Genomic DNA, 23628 nt, shown 5'->3' with positions numbered 1-23628 from the left:
AGTTTCTCAGCCTCTACTGGGTGTTTTACTCACTCCAAGATCCTGACTGAACATGCTTGGATTAAAACCGAATCACTGAGAGAGAACAAATAAGCACACCCCTAACACACATGAATAAGAAATAACTATGGCTCAAAGATTTTGCATTTCCTAGATTCACACACACTAAGAAGAGTTTCTGGTTAAACAAGACTTGTTAAAAACTGCTCTTGACACCTGTCTGAGCTGCTGTTTCCCACTTTCCCTGGGATTAATCTCTACCCACAGCCTCCTGAGCCTTTGCTGTTTGCTATGGATTATTCACATTTCCTGAGCAGACAGCACTCTCTCTGGGAGGGAAGAAAGCACTTCTGTATTTTTTTTTTTTTTTTAATAAAACACTTATTGGGGGGGAAAAATAAAAACCAATGTCAGCAATGAGAGTCATGCTGATTAGACCAGGCACAGAGCACCCCAGGGCATTTCCCTGATCTCTTCAGAAATAGTTCTTTAATATATAGCTATAAACTCTGAGTAAGCCAGAGTCCAGGAAGACAGAACTCTGGCTGCAACCTCCTCCTCACAGACCAATGCCAGAAGTTAAGTACACCTGCTACCATAGTCTTGGGATGAGTCTGTTCAGATCGGATGTGAAATAATCACAAGTTTCATGGGTCTGAAGCATCCCCTAACGGTTATGTCAAGATCAGGAACTTGTGGGAGGAGTTCAGTTCCAACCCACATTATATATTCCTCCTCAAGAAAACATACCTAAGCTTATTTAGAATTAATCACTGGATAAAAACTGGTGGAAACAGAGGCAAGTGTGTAAAAAAAACCCAAACCTAGTCCCATTAGACCTTTGCATGGATTTGTCATGGAGATGTAGCAGAGCCAGATAGTGGAATTGATTCTGAGATTCCAGACCCTGCTCTCCCTGGGATTCCCACTAAGCAGATCTCTCTCCTGCCCTAATGGGCACAAGGAGCAGACAGATGCCGCAGAGGGTCTGCTACTAGCAGGAGTTTAAGAGAAGTTTTGTCCCAAACCACTTTCTCAGAATCTGTTACAAATCAAGAGCCATGCAGACTCCAGTAGTTTTCTATCCCTTTCCAAAGAGACTGTGCAGGCTACAGCTGAAAGTGGACTATGTTTCCAATGGTTGCTGCTAGTCCAGTCTCAACCACAGGAAAGCCAGGGATGAAGTACTGTATTCTGCTCTTGGTTTAGAGTCCCTGCCACAATTGCCACTCTAGGGGAAGCCCTTTGCTAGCAAGGTCCTGATGCGGGATGGGGTTGACATCATGCCATAAACTACGCTACTGCTACAGAAGCAGGATTGAAGCCATGCTGAAGGCCAAGCTCCTACCCAAAATCTGACCTTCACCAAGCCCCTGAAAACAATGGACAGATGGGCACAATGTTTCCTGGGAGCTCCCATCCCTCTGAAGATTTCTTTGGGGAGAGCAAACCTGAAGGAGCCCACCAGTTCCCCTATCATATCCATTACTATGCATCCAGACAGCAGAAACTATCAGAGGATATTCACAAGTAGCACCGTACTTCAGCTAGGACATTCCAGAGCATGGATCTCAGGACGGTAAAATAATACCCCCTGCTTTTAGAGGGGGAAGTGCCTGGATTAGGGACCGGCTCCTCCAGGAGTTAGATTTAAAGAGGAAACAGAAGTTCCTTGAAACAGAAGCTTCTTCCAACAGACTTGTGATCAAACCACAACAAAAAGGCACCAAAAATGAACATAAGAATTTGCTTTGGCATTCCACTTGCTTCCACCTGCAATCCCAGAGGGAAAGGTTAGATACTGTTCCATTCACACGAACACTACAGTACAAAGTTACAGGGCCGGTTTAAAGCTACTAACGCCCACAGAATTCAGAGTTAAGGAAGAAAGATCCTCACTCTCCCAACTGCACTGTGGAAGAAGGGCTCAGGTGTGTAAGGCTGCCTACTATTCTGAGATCCCACACCCTAGGCACAGCAGGTGGGGAGGAAAAACAAACCAAAGAATCTCCACCTGCAGTTTGAATACCCTGGGCTGGGAAGGTTCAAGTCAAGCCCATATCATCATCACATTGCTCTTTTTATGTTTTTAGAAAAAAACCTTGACTAAACCTGTTTTCTAGACAATCTGTCCAACAGAACACAACTGTCCAACCTCAGGCTTCTCAAGGTACACTGAGCTCTGGCCTGAATGTACTCACTCCACCCTGCCCACTATTGCAAGGACGCGCCCACCCAGGGACCAGGTCCGTATTTGCCCGCTGCTGTTTTGTTTGTGATACTGAATTTTTACACTACCTTGATTGTTTCTAACTGGTCTCCTAACCCCCAGGGCACTGGCCTGCATTATAGACTAACGGAGTGTAAGGCCATGGAAAAGCTCCTCCTTCAGGGAAGCAGAATAGCGGCGCAGCCGTTCCAAAGGCAAACAGCCAGCCAGAGTTTGCAACGTGTCATGGAAGCAATCACTGACTCTCCACTCATTTCCACCATGCAGCAGCCTCGCCTGCTAATTGTATTTGTTCAACCATCCATCCCTAAATACAAATGGAAACCAACATCAATGAAAGACAACGGCTGAACGATAAGATATTCCAACATATCAACAACAGAAAAATAAAGTAGCCCTAAACCACCACCACCCCCAAGCCGCGTACCTCTTGCCAGTCTTAACCAGCTGAAATGCAGATGCAGCTAGGAAGAGATCTAGGCAAAAGCGAGCCACAATCGGACCTCAATATCCATTCATATGTTGGATGGGTCCCTCCGACCAACGCATCCCCCCACCCCCATCCTTCAATATCCTTATTTAAAAAATAAAAATAAAGCACATGTTTCATTTGTCCCAAAAAGACCCTTCAAGTGAAGTCTGAAGCTGCCAGAAAGGGAAGGGTTGGAACAGGAAAGCAAAAAGGAAAATTGCTTTATTATAGTACCATCATGGGGCCAGGAGACCCAGCAAGCAGCTGAGGGAGGGAGGGAGCCCAAAACCATGTGAGTACTTCACCCCTAGTGCAGAAGATAAGGCTTGATAACCAAGTTATGGGTAAACAGAGCAAAAAATATTCCAATTAAAAAAAAAATCAAATAAACGGAATTAATTTTATTTGAAAAACATAGGCTGCAACACACAGAAGCCTAATGCTGTGCCGGCTACACCTAAAGACACGCTGCTTCATCCTCAGGTGGGAGTCCAGCACAGAGCAAGTGTATTGCCACTATTAGAAGGAACAGGGGGGGGGGGGGGGGGGAAGAGAAGATCAGCTACCCTGGCCTTGCAGAGGAATGGACTAATCTAACAGGCCTCTTCCATCTCTAACGCCTATGATCCTAGATGTGGGCCCTTGGGCTCAAGCTGTGCCAGGTGCAGGGGCTGAGAGGTGCTGAAGGAGACTTGTGTCTAAGAAATGCTGGCATCTCAGGGGAAGAAAAGAGCACACTCCTCAGTTGGAAGGCTTGTTGTTTTCAAGACCAAGTTCTTGGTTTGCCTAATGAATCGGGGTAGTTTGTGCTGAACTCAAGAAGTTCCTGCTATTTGATTAAGGTTCCAAACCCTGTGCTGTTCTAGTGTGTTAGAGTGATCAGATGATGGCCAAAGAGATCCACAGAAATCATAAGGTTAGACAAAATTTTACAGACATTGCCACTCGGAATAAAAAATGTCCTCAAAATACCCCTTTTTAATTGACTCATACATTAAAAAAATAAGCATTTAGGAGTGATACGAGTCCAGGAGGAGACAGCTGAATGAAGCTGCTAGTCCCAGGCCTCCCAGTGTTTCAGAACTTGGCTTGCTCTGGAGATCTACTGCTGGCCTTCTCCTCCCCGTGGGTAGGTTTCATTACGGTCAAGCATTCTCCGACTGTTTTACCAACTGAACTGCTTGTGCGAGCATTAGTGGCTGACAGTAGCAATGGGAGAAAGTTCAGTTGGATCCTATATTCTGCACTGGACTTACAGAATCAGAATTGTGGTTAAACACAAAGCAGCAATGCACTTGCTCAGAAAGATGGCTGCTTTGGGGACCAATGCTCTGACAGTGTCCCTAGCTCCTGTCTTGGCACTCATGGCTGGGCAACACTTTCTACAACTTGAAAATTAATAGGAAGAAAGTAAATGCCTTGGCTTCTGTAAACAGACTAGTCATAGAGCTCTGCTGACCCTTCACCAAGAAGCTCTGTCTAGCTTATCAAAAGGCCAGGTGTGAGTTGAGCAGCTACATACAATTGTGCTCAAAAGCAATTGATAGGAAAAGTCAGAATCCAGGCAGGAGCAGCAGGGGGATTACTTCTCAGTCAAGCTGCATGGTATGAGGCAGATGAGATGCTTGCCAAAAGAAACAGATTTAGCCCAAGGCAAAGAGAATTCTGCCCTGAGGATCCAGAGGACGGATGTTATTAGAATGAAAGCTGACAAGGCTGGTGTCTCAAGCTCCAGAGAATACCCTTTACCCTGGCTGTGCAAGGTGCCGGGCACTTCCTGTGAGGAAGGCAGCACGGACAACTCCCATAAGTCAATGGGAACTGAAGCTGCTCAGCACCTTGCAGATTCAGATCTTAAGTGATGCCAGCTGCTCAAGGACCTCCAGTTCCAGACCAGGAAGAGTGTGTGGATTGCACATTGCAACCTTTTGTTTTCCACACTGCTCTCCTGATTACACCAGACTCCGATCCAGAGCGAAGCAGCCTCTCCTGCCACCCCACTCAGAGAACACATGCTCTTCATGTGGGTGCAGAGTCCACTTTCAGTGGGGGAAAGTGAACAGGGTAGCTCAGACCTATCATCAGGTGACCCTGGAAGCTGACCAGACTGATCTACAGCAGTTTCCATCCATTTCAGATTCTCCACAATGGATGGACACGCTCATCCTACAAGACTGAGAGGCTGGGCACCTTGGCACTTGCCAGCATCCAATTCTTTGGCACATCCTGATATTCCAAAGCCTACGCAAGATAGTTAATGGTAGGTACAGACTGCAATCTCATATTACTGCAGACTGGATCAGATCAATGCAGCTGGTGCAGAAGGATTAGAGGGTCATTGGAAAGTGCTTCAAGGGTTGCACTACTCTGTCTTAAGGCTGCCAGACTATTGATCATAGCAGGGATGCACAAGCATTGGGGGCTCAGAGCCTCAATTTTTTTGGTCACCTGGTTCTCAGCCCCTCCAGGGGAGACATTGTACACTAGAGAGGGCAAGGTGGGATGGGGCTTGAAGTGAGCCACTGCAAAGAAAAATATTAAAAAGGAAATAAAAGCCACAACTGATACAGAAACCAAACGCATCTGGGGCAAAGACTCTGCAGCAAAAAGCCAGCCTATTGCAGGTCACAGCAGAACCCCCGCAGCTACGATCTAACGTTACACAATTATCAAACTAGGAAAGTCTCTCCCAACTGGTGCAGAAAATCAGGCCAAATAATTCCCTCAGCTCTTTTTGCAACTCACTCTAAAGTTGGAACCTTTCCTGGAGACCCATCAGCAAGTCTGAGCCTGTGTATCTTTAGGACAGAGAAGTATTGTGCATTTAGCTACACACATTCAGATAGCTGTTGAAAAGCCAGTCTCTTTCCCCCATAATTGTTAGTCACCCAAAGGCACCAGAACATCTGTGCACACTTCTGACCAAAACACTCATCTAGGTCTCACTTCAAAGGCTGTTTTCCAGCCAACATTCAGAGAGTGCTTCCCTGCTTAGCTTCTTAAGCTGGGACCAATTATCCACCTGGACAAGGGCACAGCGTTTGGGTCACGCAGCTTCCTCTCCGTGCGAGATATGGACCAAAGTTCGCCAGCATCAGCTTCCTACAGCCCAGACAGCCAGCAAGGATCCAGTTTAATTTCAAGTGCCCCGAAGCGGACGGGATGCTGCTTATGGTGCAATAGGGGAAGCCAAGGCCTCGCTGCTCGCTGGCTGGGGGAAGGCGAGCTCCCCCCTTTACCTGTACCTGCCGTTCATTCCAAATGAACTTTTTTTCCCTTAAATTATGAAAAATATGGAGAAACTGAAAGCAACCGCATTTGGTCCGACTCCTTTCCTCCTGGCCTGCGACCCCTGCCACTGCATCTCTGCACGGGGCTTGCCCTCACAACCGGCAAAGGCAGAAGAGGGTAGGAATGAAGACACCAAAGGCCACCAATATAGGAAACATGAGGCTGCTGTTGTCCGAGGCGTAGGGGTTTGGTGTCCGGGGGCCTGACTGAACCCGGTTCTTATTGGCCTGTTTTTTAATGCTGGAGCCTTCATCATACTCTTCTTCATCTTCCTCATCCTCCTTTTTCTCCAGGCCAGGGTGAGGCTGCAGCTTTGGAACATCTGTTGGAAGAGAAAGAAATTCACTATTGTGAACACTGCAAAGAGCTGTGAGGATTCCAACAGGCAACTGACTCAAGCTGTCCCTTTGTGACCTGTCCCCACCCACACCCAGCCAGTTGAACAGGGCGCATGGGGCACCCCATAGACTGGTACACATTGCCAGGACTCCACTCCAATACAAGCACCCTAATTCATGGAGATACTTCGATGGCTCCACTCTCAGCCTGTGAAGCAAATATTAGTATATGAATAAGGCCCTACCAAATTCACAGCCATGAAAAACACATGATGGACTGTGAAATCCGGTCTCCCCCCATGAAATCTGGTCTTGTGTGTGCTTTTACCCTATACTGTACAGATTTCACAGGGGAGAACGCTGGGCGGCCGGAGCACGGTGGTTGTTGGCCAGGCACTCAGCTCTGAAGGCAGAGCCGCTGTCACCAGCGGCAGCGCAGTAGTAAGGGTGGCAATACCATACCAAGCCATCCTTACTTTTGCGTTGCTGCTGGCAGCGGCTCCGCCTTCAGAGCTGGGTGCCTGGCCAACAGCTGCCGCTCTCCGGCCGCCCAGCTCTGAAGGCAGTGCCGCCACCTGCAGCAGCGCAGAAGTATGGGTAGCAGTACCACAATCTCCACATAATAACCTTGCGACCCTCCCACAACTCTTTTTTGGGTCAGGATCCCTACAATTACAACACCATGAAATTTCACATTTAAATAGCTGAAATCATGAAATTTACTATCCTAAATCCTATGACTGTGAAATTGACCAAAATGGACCGTAAATTTGGTAGAGCCCCATTATGAAGAACCCGCCTGTGAGGACAGAGCAACATCACCACTCTCCAGTTTCTCATTCAGGAAGAGCTACATCATGCAAGCACATTTGCCCCATCCCAACCTCTAATGCTCCTGGCAGCCTTATAAGACCCCAGGCAGGACCAAGACTTACTGCCTTGATAACCAAATGCCTCCCAACCCGTAAATGGAGACCTATCTCACAGCAGCTTCCCCATAACCTGCCAGTGCCACTCCTCGTATCCACCAAAGCAAAGCAATATGCATCCCAACCCACACCCCAGTCCTTGCTGGTCTGAGACCTGAGTTCAAACTCCCCACACAGCAAGAGACTGTGCTGCCACTAGACCACAGAGCCAACTCCTTGCCTGCAGGGTAGGAATCCCTGATCTCTAACGCAGCAAACAGACCCACCATATGACGAAGATTTCATCTGAGTGCTCTGACACACAGCAACGAGAGAGCAGGGACTCCTGCTAACTCTTCCCACAAAGCACACCCCACACAGAGATATTTCGGGAGATTAAGTCTGGGAAAATCGCAGCTGCACCCTCAGAGCCAAAGGGGCAGAAGCCCAGTGTGGAGCGAAAGCACTAGGCCAGAAAAACTGGATGATAACTAGCTAAAGAGGTCTCCAGAGCCAGATCTTTGCAGAGCTGCTCACAATGTCTAGCAGCCAAAGAATTTAGCTATTAGCCAGTTTAATCGCCACTGAGAATGAGAAGGCCCCCAGTTTTTGAATTAGAGACACAACCTACTTTCCAAATGAAGCAGCCTCATATACTTAGAGTGAAGGACTAGGGAGACAACACACCTGTGATGCGCTAGGACAAAACTTCACGGGGGACAGCTGAGGGAGATGGGCCTGGCTGAGACAGGTCAGTTAAGGCTGCTACTATACGGAGAGTGCTATACACATGCTTTAAAAGGAAATCGATTGCCCTCCAAGCTAAAAGGTTTGAAGGATTATTAGTTAAAAACTTACCATCCACTGTTCCTTGCAGGATGTATAGTGCACAGATTTTCGGATTGTCGTAGTATCCCTAGCGAAAGGGAAGACAAAGGTCAATGCTGTCAAAGAAGGAATACCCCCCACCCATCAAAGTCACTTCCCCTCTCCCTATACACATCTGCATCATGTGGCAGGGTGTGAGGGATTGGGTGGAGAGGAGAAAGAAAGGGCTTTCCCCTAGCCAGGGTTTGTTACCTTGACAAACTCAATGTGGAGCTTCCCTGTGAATGTAGAAACCTCTCCCTGGACACTCAGCTTCCCCTTTCTGATGCTGATGGGAATGATCTCGTCGTGAGCTGTGCTATGTCCAACTCGGTCAAAAATGTCCAAGTCCTTCACCACCACATGGCCATTCAAGCGCACATCAAACACCTTCAGGGGTGGAAGAGATTGTAGAGAGTATCAGAGGGGAATCAGACACATGACTGAGAGGGGACAGGACAGAAACAGTCTGTGCTCATTACAAAGCCCGGGAGACAAGAGTTATTACTGCACGTGCCACCAAACCAATGCAGATTCTCTGTGCATATGGCAATCTGTCTCCATACTGAGAAGGACCCACAGCCCAAAAATAGACCACAGAAGTTAAACAATTAAGCCCTTTCAAAATGGTTTCAAATAGACAAACCTGTATCCTGCCTCTAACACGTCTCCATAACTACTGTTCAGTACTGAGGACTGCAGGGAGTTTTATTAGGCCCTATCCTCAGAAGTACCATGCACCCACACCTCCCGTTGACTCGAATGGGAGCTGTTAGTGCTCGGCACCTCTGAAAATTGTGCTCTTGGCTTTTTAATCCCAGTAGTCTGGTGGTAAAACAGGGGAAGGAGAGACATGAGGGAAAGAGATGAGACCAGACACAGAAGAAAGGGGAGGAGTTAGGTAAAGAGACTGAACAGCTAACTGAGCGGAAGCTAATCTCTGGGCTGCGGTGACTCAAGCATCACTCATAGCCTGGGATACCATCACAACTGGGTAAAGGAGCAAACAAAAGGAAGTATGTTAGTCCTTAAATCCTACAGAACTTTATTTTGTCAGGAGAGCCACCTGTTCACATCCAATTATTTCCATCCTTCTGATCAGCCTCTACAAGCCAATGTTGCTGCTTAAAATAATCACCAAATAGGAAGCAGCATGGTCCAGTGGACAAGGAATCAGGACTGGGGTTCTAATTCCAGCTCTTCCATTGAGTTATTGTGTGGCCTTGACCCCCTCGTGACTCAGTTTTCCCAACTGCAAAATGGGAATCACAAAGGTGGGCAAGAATCATTAAGTGCTTAGATGTTTCCAGAAGAAAGGTGCTATACAAAAGTCAAGTGTCAGTCACATTTCACTATATAAAGTCAGTTGAAGACATGACTTCACAGACAAGTACATTGAGCTCTACTTTATATTAGAAATTGATATGGGAGCTCAGGATCGCTTTGGAATGCATCTTTAGGAACAAGTTCATCCCTAGGGCAGCTCCACTGGGCTCAGTGGAATTACATTAGAGATGACTGTAACCCTTAGTACATTTCTTTCACCCCTTTCTGTGGCTACTCCTACCCATGCATATAAAACACCACAGATGGTGATGTGCAAGAGGGCAGAGGGGAGCTGTGACCCTAAGAGCCCCTTAATACCCTGTGGCAAAGGGTTCACGGTCATGTAACAGCAACTTCAATCAGGCCTGACAAACTCACTATACCTATCACATTGCAGTCATGGTATTTATCTATAAAGAATCAAATGAAAACTTAGATCATACTGGTCATCATAATCATTAAGAACAATTAAGAAATGGCAGGTGGTATACTGGAAATATGTTTAAACCCAGCAAAGCAGGCAGGATTAATAAACAAAGTGTTCCTAGACAAAGGAATGCTGATTAACTTGTCTCCCTAATCCTCCAATGTAAACCGAGCATGGTAAAAGCCAACATAAGCAATCTTCATTTGCATATTAAGTCAACAGGAAAGGCACATTAACAAAAGGATGAAAAAGACAGCATGAATAACACAGCGCCTGCATGCCAGCAGGGGACAAGAACTTTATCTAGGGTTACCCTTCAGAAGAATACACTTCAAAGATTTGCTGTTCCCTCTGGGGACTCATTTCACTGAGACACACTCCGGGTAGAGGGGAGATACACGAAAAAACTGGATCCTGGTTTGATTGAAAATCCATAAACTTTGTGAAAGGCCTTTGAGGGTAAGAAAAATGCTTCAGCCAAAGGACTATAGCTCATTAAGTTATGGTTACTCTTCGAAGCATGTTAATACTTTGTTTTATTTGTAACCATATCTGTTTCCACTATCTTTACTCAGGTTTCAGAGTAGCAGCGGTGTTAGCCTGTATCCGCAAAAAGAACAGGAGTACTTGTGGCACCTTAGAGACTAACAAATTTATTAGAGCATAAGCTTTCGTGGACTACAGTGGGCTGTAGTCCACGAAAGCTTATGCTCTAATAAATTTGTTAGTCTCTAGGGTGCCACAAGTACTCCTGTTCTTTTTATCTTTACTCAGTATCACTTACATCTCTGTTCCTAAGATACTTATTCTTGGTTTTGCTATAAATTCATCTGAGTGCTGTTAAGTAAAGGGTGAACCCTCAGCTGAGTTAACAGGCTGGTGTGTGATATGCCTCTTTGGAGACAGCAGACTTGGTAATTTCTGGGAGTGTCCAGTGACTGGGCCTGGATACTGCAGAGGAACACGCCACATGGAGTTTTGGACAGTGAAGTGCACCTGAGGTTTACCTACAAGGCAAAGTAAAGGCTGGCAAAGTTTTTGAGGAGACTGTTTGGGTGGTTAGCAGACCAGAGTGTAGGGAACTGACACAGAGGTTAGCTCCCATGAGACTCTCACCCTCCGCAGGGAGTAACAAGGTGATTCTCAGTCCTGAACTCCCCAAAAGCATGTCACAGGATCCTGGCATACACAGTCCTAGACAGAAATTAGCATCATCAGAGATAACCAAGGAAGGATCCTGGGTCAGGGGAGACTTAGCTTACCTTCTGCTGGGACTGTGCAAAATAGACTTCAGCAAACTTCAACACCACAACGTAGTCGCCCTCCTCCTTAATGGGGACTTCATACCCAAAGGTCTCCTCGTTGTAACGCTCAGTCTGGTACAGAATCTGATCCTCTGTGTTGGACCGCAAGATTGGCAGCTTCATGCCATAGTCAGAGGCTGGGTTCCAAATATAAAATCAACAAGAATGGAAGGGTTAACTTCTGAGGCATCGGCAGAAGACAACTCTATAAACAACCTCCAAGCACCTGCAAGAGGACCAATTCTCTTGAGGTCCCATAGTCCCTCCTAATTCTGACCAATGGGGGGCACTACTTCCTTTCAAGTGTCCCCATCCCCACTTTACCAACAGCCACACTTCTTTTTTTAATCCAGTACACCAGAGGGGGAGGCAGGTTGAGCAGTGGCTGGAGGAAACCTGAATCCTACAGAAACACAGTTCTGACTATCAACCATCCCCAAGCCAGTTAGCAGAGAAAAGGTCCTATTTCACGGACTGGGTGCGCTAAGGTTCCCTCGAGACCTCTTCCACTTGGTTCCCCAAGATCTCAGTTCGACTCCAGTCTAATTTCTCAGCTTCCTTTATTTGGCATATAGTAAAGCTACATTGATCAGACTCAAGGATAGGGGGTGTGTATAGAGTATACCACACATCCAGAGTTACACAGCAAATCTCTTCCCTTGTATACGTTTACAAATTACACTACATCACACATTTTGGAATTGGCTTAAATCACTTTGTAGAAACCAAACCCTGTACAGCACGCACTGTCCATGCATAACTTACTCTTTACCTCAGCTTACAATCCAGGTTTATCTTATCCTTTGTTACCCTGTCCATTGTAAATGGTTCCCTGGGCATTCCCCGTATTTTAGCTAGTACAGACATTGTTTCCAGCCTGTTGATCCATTTACCTCCCTAATCCTGTCTCCCAAGAAATAAGGCCTCACCCATGTCAAGCCAGACCTACAGCATCAGAGGACTTGCCCATGAGATCAGACTTCTCTAGAGAAAGAGCACTTAGAACTTCTAATGTTTTAACCAACATGATGCAGTGCACAAATGAAATGAAGTCAATTTAGGACTGAGTCACCTCAGATAATATAATCCCATCCCCTGCAACTGACTTGACATTAAAAACCTAATTACAATTTCTCCTAAAAAAACGTTAAAAAGCCATGTTCCACCCAAGAGAAAACATACAGGCTGGGAGAGTGTTGCATGTATTAGAGGGATCTTAATAAAACCCCTTTCTTCTTGCTAATAATCCTTCAAACACCACGCAGGGAACCTGAATCAATAAGGATGTGCGCACCCGAGGGCTCTGATGACCATGCAAACTACCTACCTCATATGATTTTATGGGATATACATCAGAGCCACATGTGTGCGTGAGCCTTTACTTCAGTTATCTGTACACTACACAATGAAGAATGTTTCTAGCTGTGCCGGTATCTGAAGCAATCATGGAGGTTAAATACTTGTTTGTCCTTCCTTGTTGTTTAATATCTGTATCAGAATGGAACTCAGGGGACTCAATCAGCAATAGAGCCCCATTGTACTGGGCACTCTACAAACACATAAGATGGCATAAGCCCCAAAGAGCTTACAATCTAAAAAGCTATTCTCATCGGATGGAATAGGGGAGACTCTGGATGGCATCTGCACAACTGGCACTTCCAGTCAGCAGTGAAAGCTGATCTAAGCTTTTAGCTGTCAGCTGACAGTTGCTATTTCCACTCCCATTTCCATGGAAACAGACATTGGGTTGGGTTGGCCAATGCAGAGTAAGCCAACAGCTCATAGCCCAGCACCTATGTCCAAGCCCATGGAAATGACGGAGAGGAAACTAAACACCTATTCTACACAGCGAGAACCCTTGGGTAAGGCTGCTATTGTTCTGTAACCACGAGGGACGGTCATGGAGGCTTGATCATCAGAACCACAGGAGGTGAAGAGCTCTCACTGTTTTCACATCCTGCTGTAAATACATCTCTTTTTCCAGCTACATGTTAACTAATTATAGTAGTCCAAATAGCTCATAAACACTAGCTCAACTCCTATGTAACGCTGCAGGTTAGAGACAAGCCTGCAGAGAAAGGAAGTTTGTTGTCAGGCTGGGATAGCGACCATCAGAGTGAATTCACCCAATCACACAAATGACTAATTCATTTGTATGCTGCAGTTCTTCATGATGCAATGGAAGTGGATCAGTATTTTTGTTGTGGTGAAGAATGACTGAAGCACCAAGACAGAAACAAACCATTACACATTAAAAGTAACAAAAGTAGCCACTATCTTCATTTGTTTGTCATCTGGATATGCTATAAATCCCTTAGTTATACTTTCTCCCTTAAGTCCCAGGATCAGAATTTGAGGCTTGAGGGGAAACAACCCTAAAATGCCATCCCAGGACTTTTAAGCCATCAGCAGCAGGATTTCTGCTGCAGCCATTACCTGCCCATCCACACAAATGGGAGCAGAATGAGTAACTGAGGGAACTAAAATGATGGTGCAATAAAAACCGTTGAAGGAGAAGGAAGATAGCAGTTGACCTCATGGGTTAAAGTCTTACTTGCTGAGCCCGGCACTGTGGTTGCAGCAGGGTTATTGTAACAGGCTGCTGTTCAGTGAGACACCATGAACAAACACTCTTTTGGGAGGAGCAAACCACAACACTGCCGCACTGTTTGAAAAGGAACTCTTTTTTCCCCTCAGATTGAAAAAGAGATTGCTAAAGTCCAAAGAGACATTCTCCTCCAGGTTGCAGCTGCACGTGTTAATCATACAGTTGTAGGTCAGCCTCCCCTTAAAATTAATGATATTTGAACACCTACAGCTAGTGAAATACAGGTCACCAGCAGATAAGCCTTTGGTGGGGCAAACTAAAAGCTTATAAGCTTTACAGAGTACACATATTTAAATGGTAAATTCCTCTGGGCTGTTACGTGTGTGTGAAGGGTCAACCACATCTAGGGCACTGTGTAAGTAGTGACACCATCACTGCAAGGAGAGCTGCATCGATGCTGTATGTTGCAGCTGTAGCAGTGATGGGCAGGAGACCCAAGCCTTGAATGGGTAGTTCACCTTGTCTGCACCACAAGAGGTACCTGTTGCTGATAATGGGTGTATCTTAACACAATCCTTTGTTACACTTGCAGCTAAGTGATATTGTGCTGCCACCATTATCAGCAGCAGGCAATTTCCCGACCACAGACAAGGCTTTACAAGTCCAGCAGCATCTGCAACACTGAGGCTTTGTCTACATTACACTTTCGTTGTTAAAACTTTTATCACTCAGGGGTATGGAACTTATTCCTGAACGACAAAAGTTTTAACGACAAAAAGCACCAGCGTGTACAGCGCTTCGTTGGCGGGAGCTGCTCTCCTTTCAACGAAGTTACTTCCCCTTGTTGGAGGTGATTTTATTTTTGTCACCAGGAGAGCTCTCTCCTGGCGATAGAGAGCAGCTACACGGCTTACCTTATAACAGCGCGGCTGCAGTGGCACAGCCGTACCGTTGTAAGGTGTGCAGTGTAAACACAGCCTGAATCTGGATCGCAGTGTTTGACGCTGGGTGTAACAGTACCTGACTAGAACAGGGATCATGTTCTTTACCTTCAGCCATTATCATATTTGAACATCCAGAAGTGGGGCAAAGGAGAACAGTAACTTGGCTCCCAAGAGACATTATTCATGCTGTGGGCAGATAAAGAAACTAGCATCTCATGCGGCTTAAGTGCTTACTGGCTCCTCCCCTACCCTAGAACTGAGGATCCAAAGTGCAGCTGTAACATATTCTATGTCCTACACCCTCTGGTGGATTTTTGATTTCACTACTTCAGCAGCTACAACAGTGGTACGTACCCCATACTAGTGTATTCCCATTTACTGCCCTCGCCCAGGGCACAGCTAATGTAGAATCCTGCCATGACCTCAGGGCTGGAGGTCTGCTGCCAGAAATGGTGGGTGAGCCAGCAGCCACGTTTTCATTTATCGTGACCTCCCATGCAATAGGTACTAGGGTTCCTCATTCACCAGCAGGTGCTCAGCCTTGCTGCCCCCTGGTAGAATTCCATCACTGGCTAATGGGTCCTGCCACCATGTAACATGCAGTTCAGCTGTGGAAAGTGCCTGAACCCTGTGCTTGTCTCACTGAGACTGTTCCCAGTGGGGCTTCAAACGTACAGCCCCTGCTGAAGAAACTGGAGTCTTTCTCTGGAAAAAGCAAGTTGCTGCATGTTGTTGAATGATCAGGCTACCAAACTGGCATCATCTTTCAAGAGTAAGTTCCACTTCAGTCCATAAGGACAGACTTCCCCTCAGATGACATTCCTGCAGTCTAAAGCAGGGAACTTGAAGTTTTACAAGGCTAAACCCTGCAAGACTCATCCAGTTAGCAGGGGGCTACCATATTTCAGGTGAGACACTGGGCATGCTCAACAGAGGGGTGGTTTTTTTGCAAGTCAGTTTTGCAGGCTACAGCCAACACAGCAGTCTCTCAGCTCCTGTGGGCATCCCTTCCCCAAAAAAGGCCTGGTTTAGCAGAAGCTAAATAACTTCTTTTAAAATTCTTCTTGCTGCTAAGTATCAGAGGGGTAGCTGTGTTAGCCTGGATCTGTAAAAAGCAACAGAGAGTCCTGTGGCACCTTTAAGACTAACAGATATATTGAAGCATAAGCTTTCGTGGGTGAATACCCACTTTGTCAGATGCAAGTGGGTATTCACCCACAAAAGCTTATGCTCCAATACATCCGTTAGTCTTAAAGGTGCCACAGAACTTCCTGTTGCTTCTTGCTGATAAGTATCACTTTGATATTTACAGCTTTCTGATGGACAATACAGAGACCTCAAACAGGCTGCTCCTGTGAGGTCTGATGCAGGGTCCCCAAAGTGCTCATTTCCTTTTTTCTATCTCCCGCTGGAGGCTACCCTCTCAAAAGTTAGATTTAGACTCATCTCAATGAGACACTAACGCCCTAGCAGTTTCAAGAAGAGTGAAGCCATTCAGCTATGAACAAATAAGCAACTTATGCTCAGTTAGGATCACATGCTAGACTCGTGATATAATCAGAGGTGGACGACACCAACCTCCCAACTATTTGCCCCTGCCTGCTGAAACAGAGCACATGCTGTAAAGTCAGACTCTGCAGCTCTACAAACAGCTGCTCTCATGTATGCACCTGGCCAGAGAGTGTCTCATGGTGGCAGAAGCAGGTAGCGCTGAGTGTTATACAAGTTCACATGCAGTTCAGCACTATCAGCCCGGTCCCCTTCCTCATCTGGAGAGGAGTAAGGGCAGAGTGTTAAGGGCAGCCTTCCATTGCCACATGGCTCACAGCATGTGACAAGGCAAGCACCGATTCCCTTTCCTGTCTCACTTCACTCCCCTCACAAAAACCCTCCTCAGTATGACTGGAAGTTACAGAACAGGGAATGAAGGAGCAGAACAGGTACCCAGCATGGCAAGTGCTTAGGTTATCAACAGGAAAATGGCAACCAACTCAAAGAGAAGTGTAGGGGCAGGGGAACCTTTATCGCTGTAACAGATGGGAGGAGGGTTCAACACTTGCTGGGTGACTGGAGACAAGAATTGCCGAGATAGGGAACTCCTCCAGAGGAGCCAAGAGCGCCAAATGGGGAAAGGAAGAGGTGAGGAGAGAGGCCAGGAGGGGGCAAACAAGACAGAAGAGGATGGGAGGCTAACCTAGCGCACTGAGGACATGCAGGGCGGCTGCACCCGGGAGTTTGGCCCCTCAGGGCTTGTTTAGGGTCTCCAGCATCAGTGCAGACTGGCGCAAGCCAGCAGGGCTCCGAAGTCCTAGACGGATGGAGCCGTCCCTTTAGCCCCCCTTTGAAAGATACCTGGCTAGGAGCCTTTCTTCTGGTAAGGTACGTGGGCAGCAGGCCCCGGTCCGCACCTGGCACCTGCCCCCAGTCGGCCGCTCAGCCAGAAGCCTCCAAACAGCCCCGGCCAGGGGAGCGGGAAAGCGTCTAGCCGGGCTCCAGACGGCTCCGTTAGCCACTGCTCCAAGCGCTCACTGAGCCTGCCATGAGGCGGGCACGCCGGGGCAGCCGGCTGGGCCTCTAGGGGGAGGGAAGGGTTAAGTGCCCTTCAGATGCGCGCCTATCACCACCTCACACCGCCCGCTGCCTGGCAAGGAGCCTGCCCGTCCCGGGCCTGGGCAGCGCGCAGCATAGGGGGTGCCACAGCCTGGGCTGGTCGCACTGGAGGGGCAGCGCGGCAGGACGGTGCCTGAGGGGCGAAGGGGGAGCGGGAAGGGGCCGGCGGGAAGGCAGAGGAGATGACGAGAACAGATCGGAGGGAGGCGGGACGTGGCCAGGCCTCCGGCTCCCTCCCCCCGGGGCCTCACCTCGGCCCACCCGGCCCTCGAGCGGGTCTTTGCGGAAGTGGATGCCGTTCACGTCCACATGGGCCTCGCCGCCCGCGTTCACTGCCCAGATCACGTTGTCGGCCAGGCCGGCTCCCGAGGCCCCCAGCAGGGCCGCGAGCACCAGAGCCGCCCCAGGCGCCCAGCGGGCCCCGGCCGCCCCCATCTCCGGCTCCCGGCTCCTGCTCTCAGCTCAGCGCAGCCCCGCCCCGCCGCACATGCCGCCCTCCTCTTCCTGCCGCGGCAAGGGGGCACCCGAACCCGCTGGCCAGAAGGAGGGAGACCCGTCAACCACTCACCGCCCGTGGTCTTGAATGTTAACTACCTGCCCGTCTGCCATTGGGTATTGGAGTCACCATATTTGTATATTAATAAAATGACGAGCCAATAGGAACGAGCCAGGATAGCAAGTTTGGTTGAGAGATAAGCAGGTACCAGGCGGCTAAGGCTGTTGGGTTGGCAAAGACCGGGGAAGTGGGGACTGGCGCGCACCATGTGCAGGGAGTGGTACAAACCCACGCTCCCCCCGCCCCCGCCGAACGTCTCCTATTCCCGAGCGGGTGATAGGTTCCTCCTCTCTCTGGGCTTTTACCATCCGCTCGGGAGGGGGGACACGGAACGCACCACTTGCCCGAAGTGGGAGAAGCTTCTCCGCGACCGGGCCGGGCTCCTTGGGTGCGACCACTGGGACACAGAGGAGGAAAACGGCAACGCAATGTTCCCTCAGTACTTCCTCCCGCCACTCCCGGGCCAGACCGGCCTCTCTCTCTCTGAGATCGCTCCCAAGGGTCCCACCAATCAGGAAGCTCCAACGCGGCTGGAACGTAATGCATTGTGGGAAGGCAACGGAACGGAAGCAGGCGGGTGGCTCAGCCTGTGGGGGTTCCCATGGCAACCGTCACCTTCCCCGTCGCCAGCGGAATGACGATTCTTATCAGACCCGAGTCCCTCTATCCCGGGAGACGGGGATCCCCGCACAGGGGCAGGGAGAGGAGGGGGCCCGTGTGGGTGCCGGGGCCCGGTAGGCTCAGGGAGGGGATCCCCGTGTGGTTGCCGGGGCCCCGTAGCCTCAGGGAGGGGGATCCCCGTGTGGTTGCCGGGGCCCCGTAGCCTCAGGGAGGGGATCCCCGTGTGGTTGCCGGGGCCCCGTAGCCTCAGGGAGGGGATCCCCGTGTGGGTGTCGGGGCCCCGTAGCCTCAGGGAGGGGATCCCCGTGTGGGTGTCGGGGCCCCGTAGCCTCAGGGAGAGGATCCCCGTGTGGGTGCCGGGGCCCCGTAGCCTCAGGGAGGGGATCCCCGTGTGGTTGCCGGGGCCCCGTAGCCTCAGGGAGGGGATCCCCGTGTGGGTGTCGGGGCCCGGTAGGCTCAGGGAGGGGATCCCCGTGTGGGTGCCGGGGCCCGGTAGGCTCAGGGAGGGGATCCCCGTGTGGTTGCCGGGGCCCCGTAGCCTCAGGGAGGGGATCCCCGTGTGGGTGTCGGGGCCCGGTAGGCTCAGGGAGGGGATCCCCGTGTGGGTGCCGGGGCCCGGTAGGCTCAGGGAGGGGATCCCCGTGTGGGTGCCGGGGCACCGTAGCCTCAGGGAGGGGATCCCCGTGTGGGTGCCGGGGCCCGGTAGGCTCAGGGAGGGGGATCCCCGTGTGGGTGCCGGGGCCCGGTAGCCTCAGGGAGGGGATCCCCGTGTGGGTGCCGGGGCCCGGTAGCCTCAGGGAGGGGATCCCCGTGTGGGTGCCGGGGCCCCGTAGCCTCAGGGAGGGGGATCCCCATGTGGGTGTCGGGGCCCGGTAGCCTCAGGGAGGGGGATCCCCATGTGGTGCTGGGTGCAGCAGCTCTGCTCCTGGTGAAGATCCAGCCCATGGCGGGGTGCAGGGGGTGACTGGTTTCTTTTGCTGGTGGAGGGGGTGGACGTTTGTGAAACACTTCTTTAAGCGTCACCAGTTCGGTGCGTTGGGTGCTCGAGGTGCCTGAAGAGAAGTTGACGGATGGGGCCTGGCATTTCAGGGCGTGCCCACGGATGAGACAGGCAGATTAGGAAGAACACACTTCAAAAGTTTTTTTTCTCTTAATTAATTGGCCTCTCAGAGTTGGTAAGACAACTCCCACCTATTTATGCTCTCTGTATGTGTGTGTATATATATCTCCTCAATATATGTTCCATTCTATATGCATCCGAAGAAGTGGGCTGTAGTCCACGAAAGCTTATGCTCTAATAAATTTGTTAGTCTCTAAGGTGCCACAAGTACTCCTGTTCTTCTTTTTGCGGATACAGACTAACACGGCTGCTACTCTGAAACCAGCAGATTAGGAAGCCACATTTTTAATTTCAGCCCCTGGTTTAACCCATAAACGGAGGCTCCAACCCCCACTACACACAGGCAATCGCGAAATGAAAGAAAGGAGTTCATGTGTGTTCATAATGGAAACTGTCAAGAAGCCAAGTAGATCTCATGACCCCAGGTAGGGCAGTTCCTGCAAGACATCCAGCACCAAACAACTACATGGTCAAAGGAAAACTATTTAGATCTGGGTGTCCTCACTTGGTGTCCCACCTACACACTTCTCTCCCACCTCTTGCCATTTCTCTCTGTCCTTCCAGCTGTCATAGAATCATAGAATATCAGGGTTGGAAGGGACCTCAGGAGGTCATCTAGTCCCACCCCCTGCTCAAAGCAGGACCTAATCCCAACTAAATCATCCCAGCCAGGGCTTTGTCAAGCCTGACCTTAAAAACCTCTAAGGAAGGAGATTCCACCACTTCCCTAGGTAACCCATTCCAGTGCTTCACCACCCTCCTAGTGAAAAAGTTTTTCCTAATATCCAATATAAACCTCCCCCACTGCAACTTGAGACCATTACTCCTTGTTCTGTCATCTGGTACCACTGAGAACAGTCTAGATCAGTGGTTCCCAAACTTTAACAACCTTTGAACCCCTTTCACTAAAATGTCAAGTCTCACAAACCCCTTCCTAAAAATGAATATATCCAGGGATTTTCTCCTTTACCTGAGTATAAATTATACAAGTAGTGATCTTGGAAATATAAAATTTGTTTTTATGACATGCTTATTACACACTATTTATTATTAATTATTATTCATCATTACAGTATTTTATTACATTATGAAAATGGCAACACTCTTCCAAGATCTCACTTTCCTTTCGTAGCTTGTATCATTTTGAATAAGCCTGTTATAAGACAAGGCTCCTATGTTTCATCAAGGAGTATCAGATGTGAAACAGCATGAAGGTATTTAAGAAGACAACTTGAAGAGTTCCTCCTACACAAGCATTCAGGTCTTGAGCAGTCCAGGCAAACAACGCATGTTACAACAAAGCTTAAACTTATTGTTTTTAAAATTATTATGAAGAACACTAGCTGCCTATTTAATTTTAAAAACAGCAAAAAATATCCACTTCCCTTTCCATTTCTTATGAGTCGTCTTGAAGTTTAAATCTCAGTGTGATAGATATGCTTGCTTTGATCTGCTTAGCTCTTGGAAGTCCAGGGGCTCTGGGCTGCTGGCCCTATGGGGTCCCTATGGACAGCTCTGTTCGCCATTAGGGAATTTTTTCCCGAGAACCCCCTGTAACATTTCGTGAACCCCCAGGGGTTCACGAACCCCAGTTTGGGAACCACTGGTCTAGATCCATCCTCTTTGGAACCCCCTTTCAGGTAGTTGAAAGCAGCTATCAAATCCCCCCTCATTCTTCTCTTCTGCAGACTAAACAATCCCAGTTCCCTCAGCCTCTCCTCATAACTCATGTGCTCCAGCCCCCTAATCATTTTTGTTGCCCTCTGTTGGACTCTTTCCAATTTTTCCACATCCTTCTTGTAGTGTGGGGCTCAAAACTGGACACAGTACTCCAGGTGAGGCCTCACCAATGTCGAATAGAGGGGAACGATCACGTCCCTCGATCTGCTGGCAATCCCCCTACTTATACAGCCAAAAATGCCGTTAGCCTTCTTGGCAACAAGGGCACACTGTTGACTCATATCCAGCTTCTCGTCCACCGTAACCCCTAGGTCCTTTTCTGCAGAACTGCTTCCTAGCCACTCGGTCCCTAGTCTGTAACAGTGAATGGGATTCTTTCATCCCAAGTGCAGGACTCTGCACTTGTCCTTGTTGAACCTCATCAGGTTTCTTTTGGCCCAATCCTCTTAATTTGTCTAGGTCCCTCTGTATCCTATCCCTACCCTCCAGCATATCTACCACTCCTCCTGTCTCACTTTCCTTCTTTCTATCTCTTTCCTTAATTTACATCAGCCCTCCAGTTCTAGTTTCTCTATTTGCAGAGAAACTGGAAAGGTGTAATCTGTGGGAATAATGTGATTTCCATTTTTTATTTAATAATTTATTTTATTTGTATGGACATAGAACTAGATCCTATTATCCTGATGCAGAGAACATCCTGTTAGCATCATTAGGAGTTCTGGATAAGGACTGTAGCATCTGACCCAACTTGACTGAATTCTCTAGATGGAGTCATCCCATACTCTCAGTGGTTCTCAAACTTTTGTACTGGTGACCCCTTTCACATACCAAGCCTCTGAGTTTGACCCCCCTTATAAATTAAAAACACTTTTTAATATATTTAACACCATTATAAATGCTGGAGACAAAGCGGGGTTTGGGGTGGAGGCTGGCAGCTTGTGACCCCCCATGTAATAACCTCGCACCCCCTGAGGGGTCCCAACCCCCAGTTTGAGAACCCCTGCTTAGTTTACATCATACAGTTGGTGACATTCAACAACCAAGCAACTGCAGCCAAGAGGAGGCATATAAATGCCAAATGTGGTTAATAACAACACTACTCTCAAACACATCTCACAGGTTATTCCTAGTGAGATGTGACTCTTGCTTTACAAACGTACGGGTTGCTTGGACAAGCAGGTAGAGCTTTTCTTTAAACATCAGGGCAGAGTCTGTTTAAAACACTTTTCATTCCATTCTCTGCTGCCACAGTTAATCCTGTCTGCCCGTCACTTTTTATTTGAGTGCCCATTACTATGCTGAATAGATGGATGGGAAACCAGTTAGAGCACAAACTGTACTGAAACAAGATGGGGGTAGCCACAGCTGCTGAGAGAGACTCATCAGGCAGTTTCTGTAGGTGCAGCTTTTCATCAGATCGGAACAGTGCTTTCTTTGTGTTTATGCTTTTTATAGGGACTGTTTAGTCCAAGCAATACACTATTCCTACATAATGCACTGTCCAGAATCCAAGATGGCATAAACACAGGACCCAGCAAAACATATTAAATGTCTCTTGAGACTGAGGGAAGTCAAAAGACTCTGTGGATGGTGTCTACTAAGAGATCTCTGAGTTGGTGTGAGAGGGGAAGCAAAATGTCTCGGGAAAGCACAAGAGGTGGTGAGACAGGGAAGTGAAAGGTTTCTGGGGTGATTGCAAAAAGTGAAGATACTGGGAAGTCAAAGGTCTTAGGGACTTTTTCAGATCTTCATAATAAATGCAGTTGAAAGGTGAACTGCCAGGGAAAGAAAGTATTTGTGTCCTTTACTGCTCCTTAAAGGGTTTAAAGTTATTGCACCTAATCCTCACATACCTCCCTCCTCCATATCGTGTTTTACAGAAGAACTGTCAGGTCCTCACATGTCCTTATGTTATCCTGAAGGACTATGACAAGATCTTTGGAGGACCTGGCATAGGACTTCACAGCTGAAGTTTGGATGAAACCTGATTTTTTAACTAAGTTCTTGCCCAAGGTAAATGGGGTCAAATAGCCTCATGATTTTCACATTTGCCCCAGTATGACCACGAATGTCATTCTTGTTGTGGTCCTCTCTCTCTCTCTCTCTCTGTTACCCCTGGAAGTCTCAGACTGAAGCTGGGTTCATCTGATGTCCTACTTGCTCCTAAACATGCCACACTGGGTGGCTATCACACTGGCCACTTACCATCTTTTATCCTACACTTTGGCCAGAGGCACTACCATATTTAAAAAAATCAGCTCCATCGTCTTTCAACCTCAGCACTACAGATTGTAGTTGAAATTATTCTACATCTTTTCTAAAGCACCTTGAGAAGTCTTGGCAAATACAGCCTTGCAAAAGCTGAGTTGGTTCAGCGATAGGATAC

General features: G+C 48.3%; 2 protein-coding genes across 6 annotated transcripts in view; both read right to left on the bottom strand.

The window, feature by feature from the left end:
• Window positions 1-23628, bottom strand: part of RNF10 (ring finger protein 10) — a 207074-nt gene that overhangs the window by 62901 nt on the left and 120545 nt on the right. The window lies entirely within an intron of this gene.
• On the bottom strand, window positions 3094-18328 carry MLEC (malectin). 5 transcript variants are annotated; one of them, XM_024108727.3, is made up of 5 exons: window positions 18166-18328; window positions 11122-11300; window positions 8320-8496; window positions 8098-8155; window positions 3094-6315 (listed from the first exon to the last, which is right to left on the bottom strand). In XM_024108727.3, exons 2-5 carry the CDS (start codon window positions 11284-11286, stop codon window positions 6086-6088), a joined length of 630 nt encoding a protein of 209 aa, XP_023964495.1. In that variant the 5' UTR covers window positions 11287-11300; window positions 18166-18328; the 3' UTR covers window positions 3094-6085. The 5 variants fall into 5 exon arrangements, with proteins under 5 accessions (XP_023964495.1, XP_023964494.1, XP_065423937.1 ...); XM_024108726.3 differs by having other exon boundaries at window positions 18159-18297; XM_065567865.1 differs by lacking the exon at window positions 18166-18328 and adding an exon at window positions 17834-18048.

The sequence above is a fragment of the Chrysemys picta genome, chromosome 15, assembly GCF_011386835.1.
Source record: "Chrysemys picta bellii isolate R12L10 chromosome 15, ASM1138683v2, whole genome shotgun sequence".
NCBI lineage: Eukaryota > Metazoa > Chordata > Testudines > Emydidae > Chrysemys > Chrysemys picta.
Note: the sequence above shows the minus strand (reverse complement) of the source record. Positions and strands in the feature narration are given on the sequence as shown.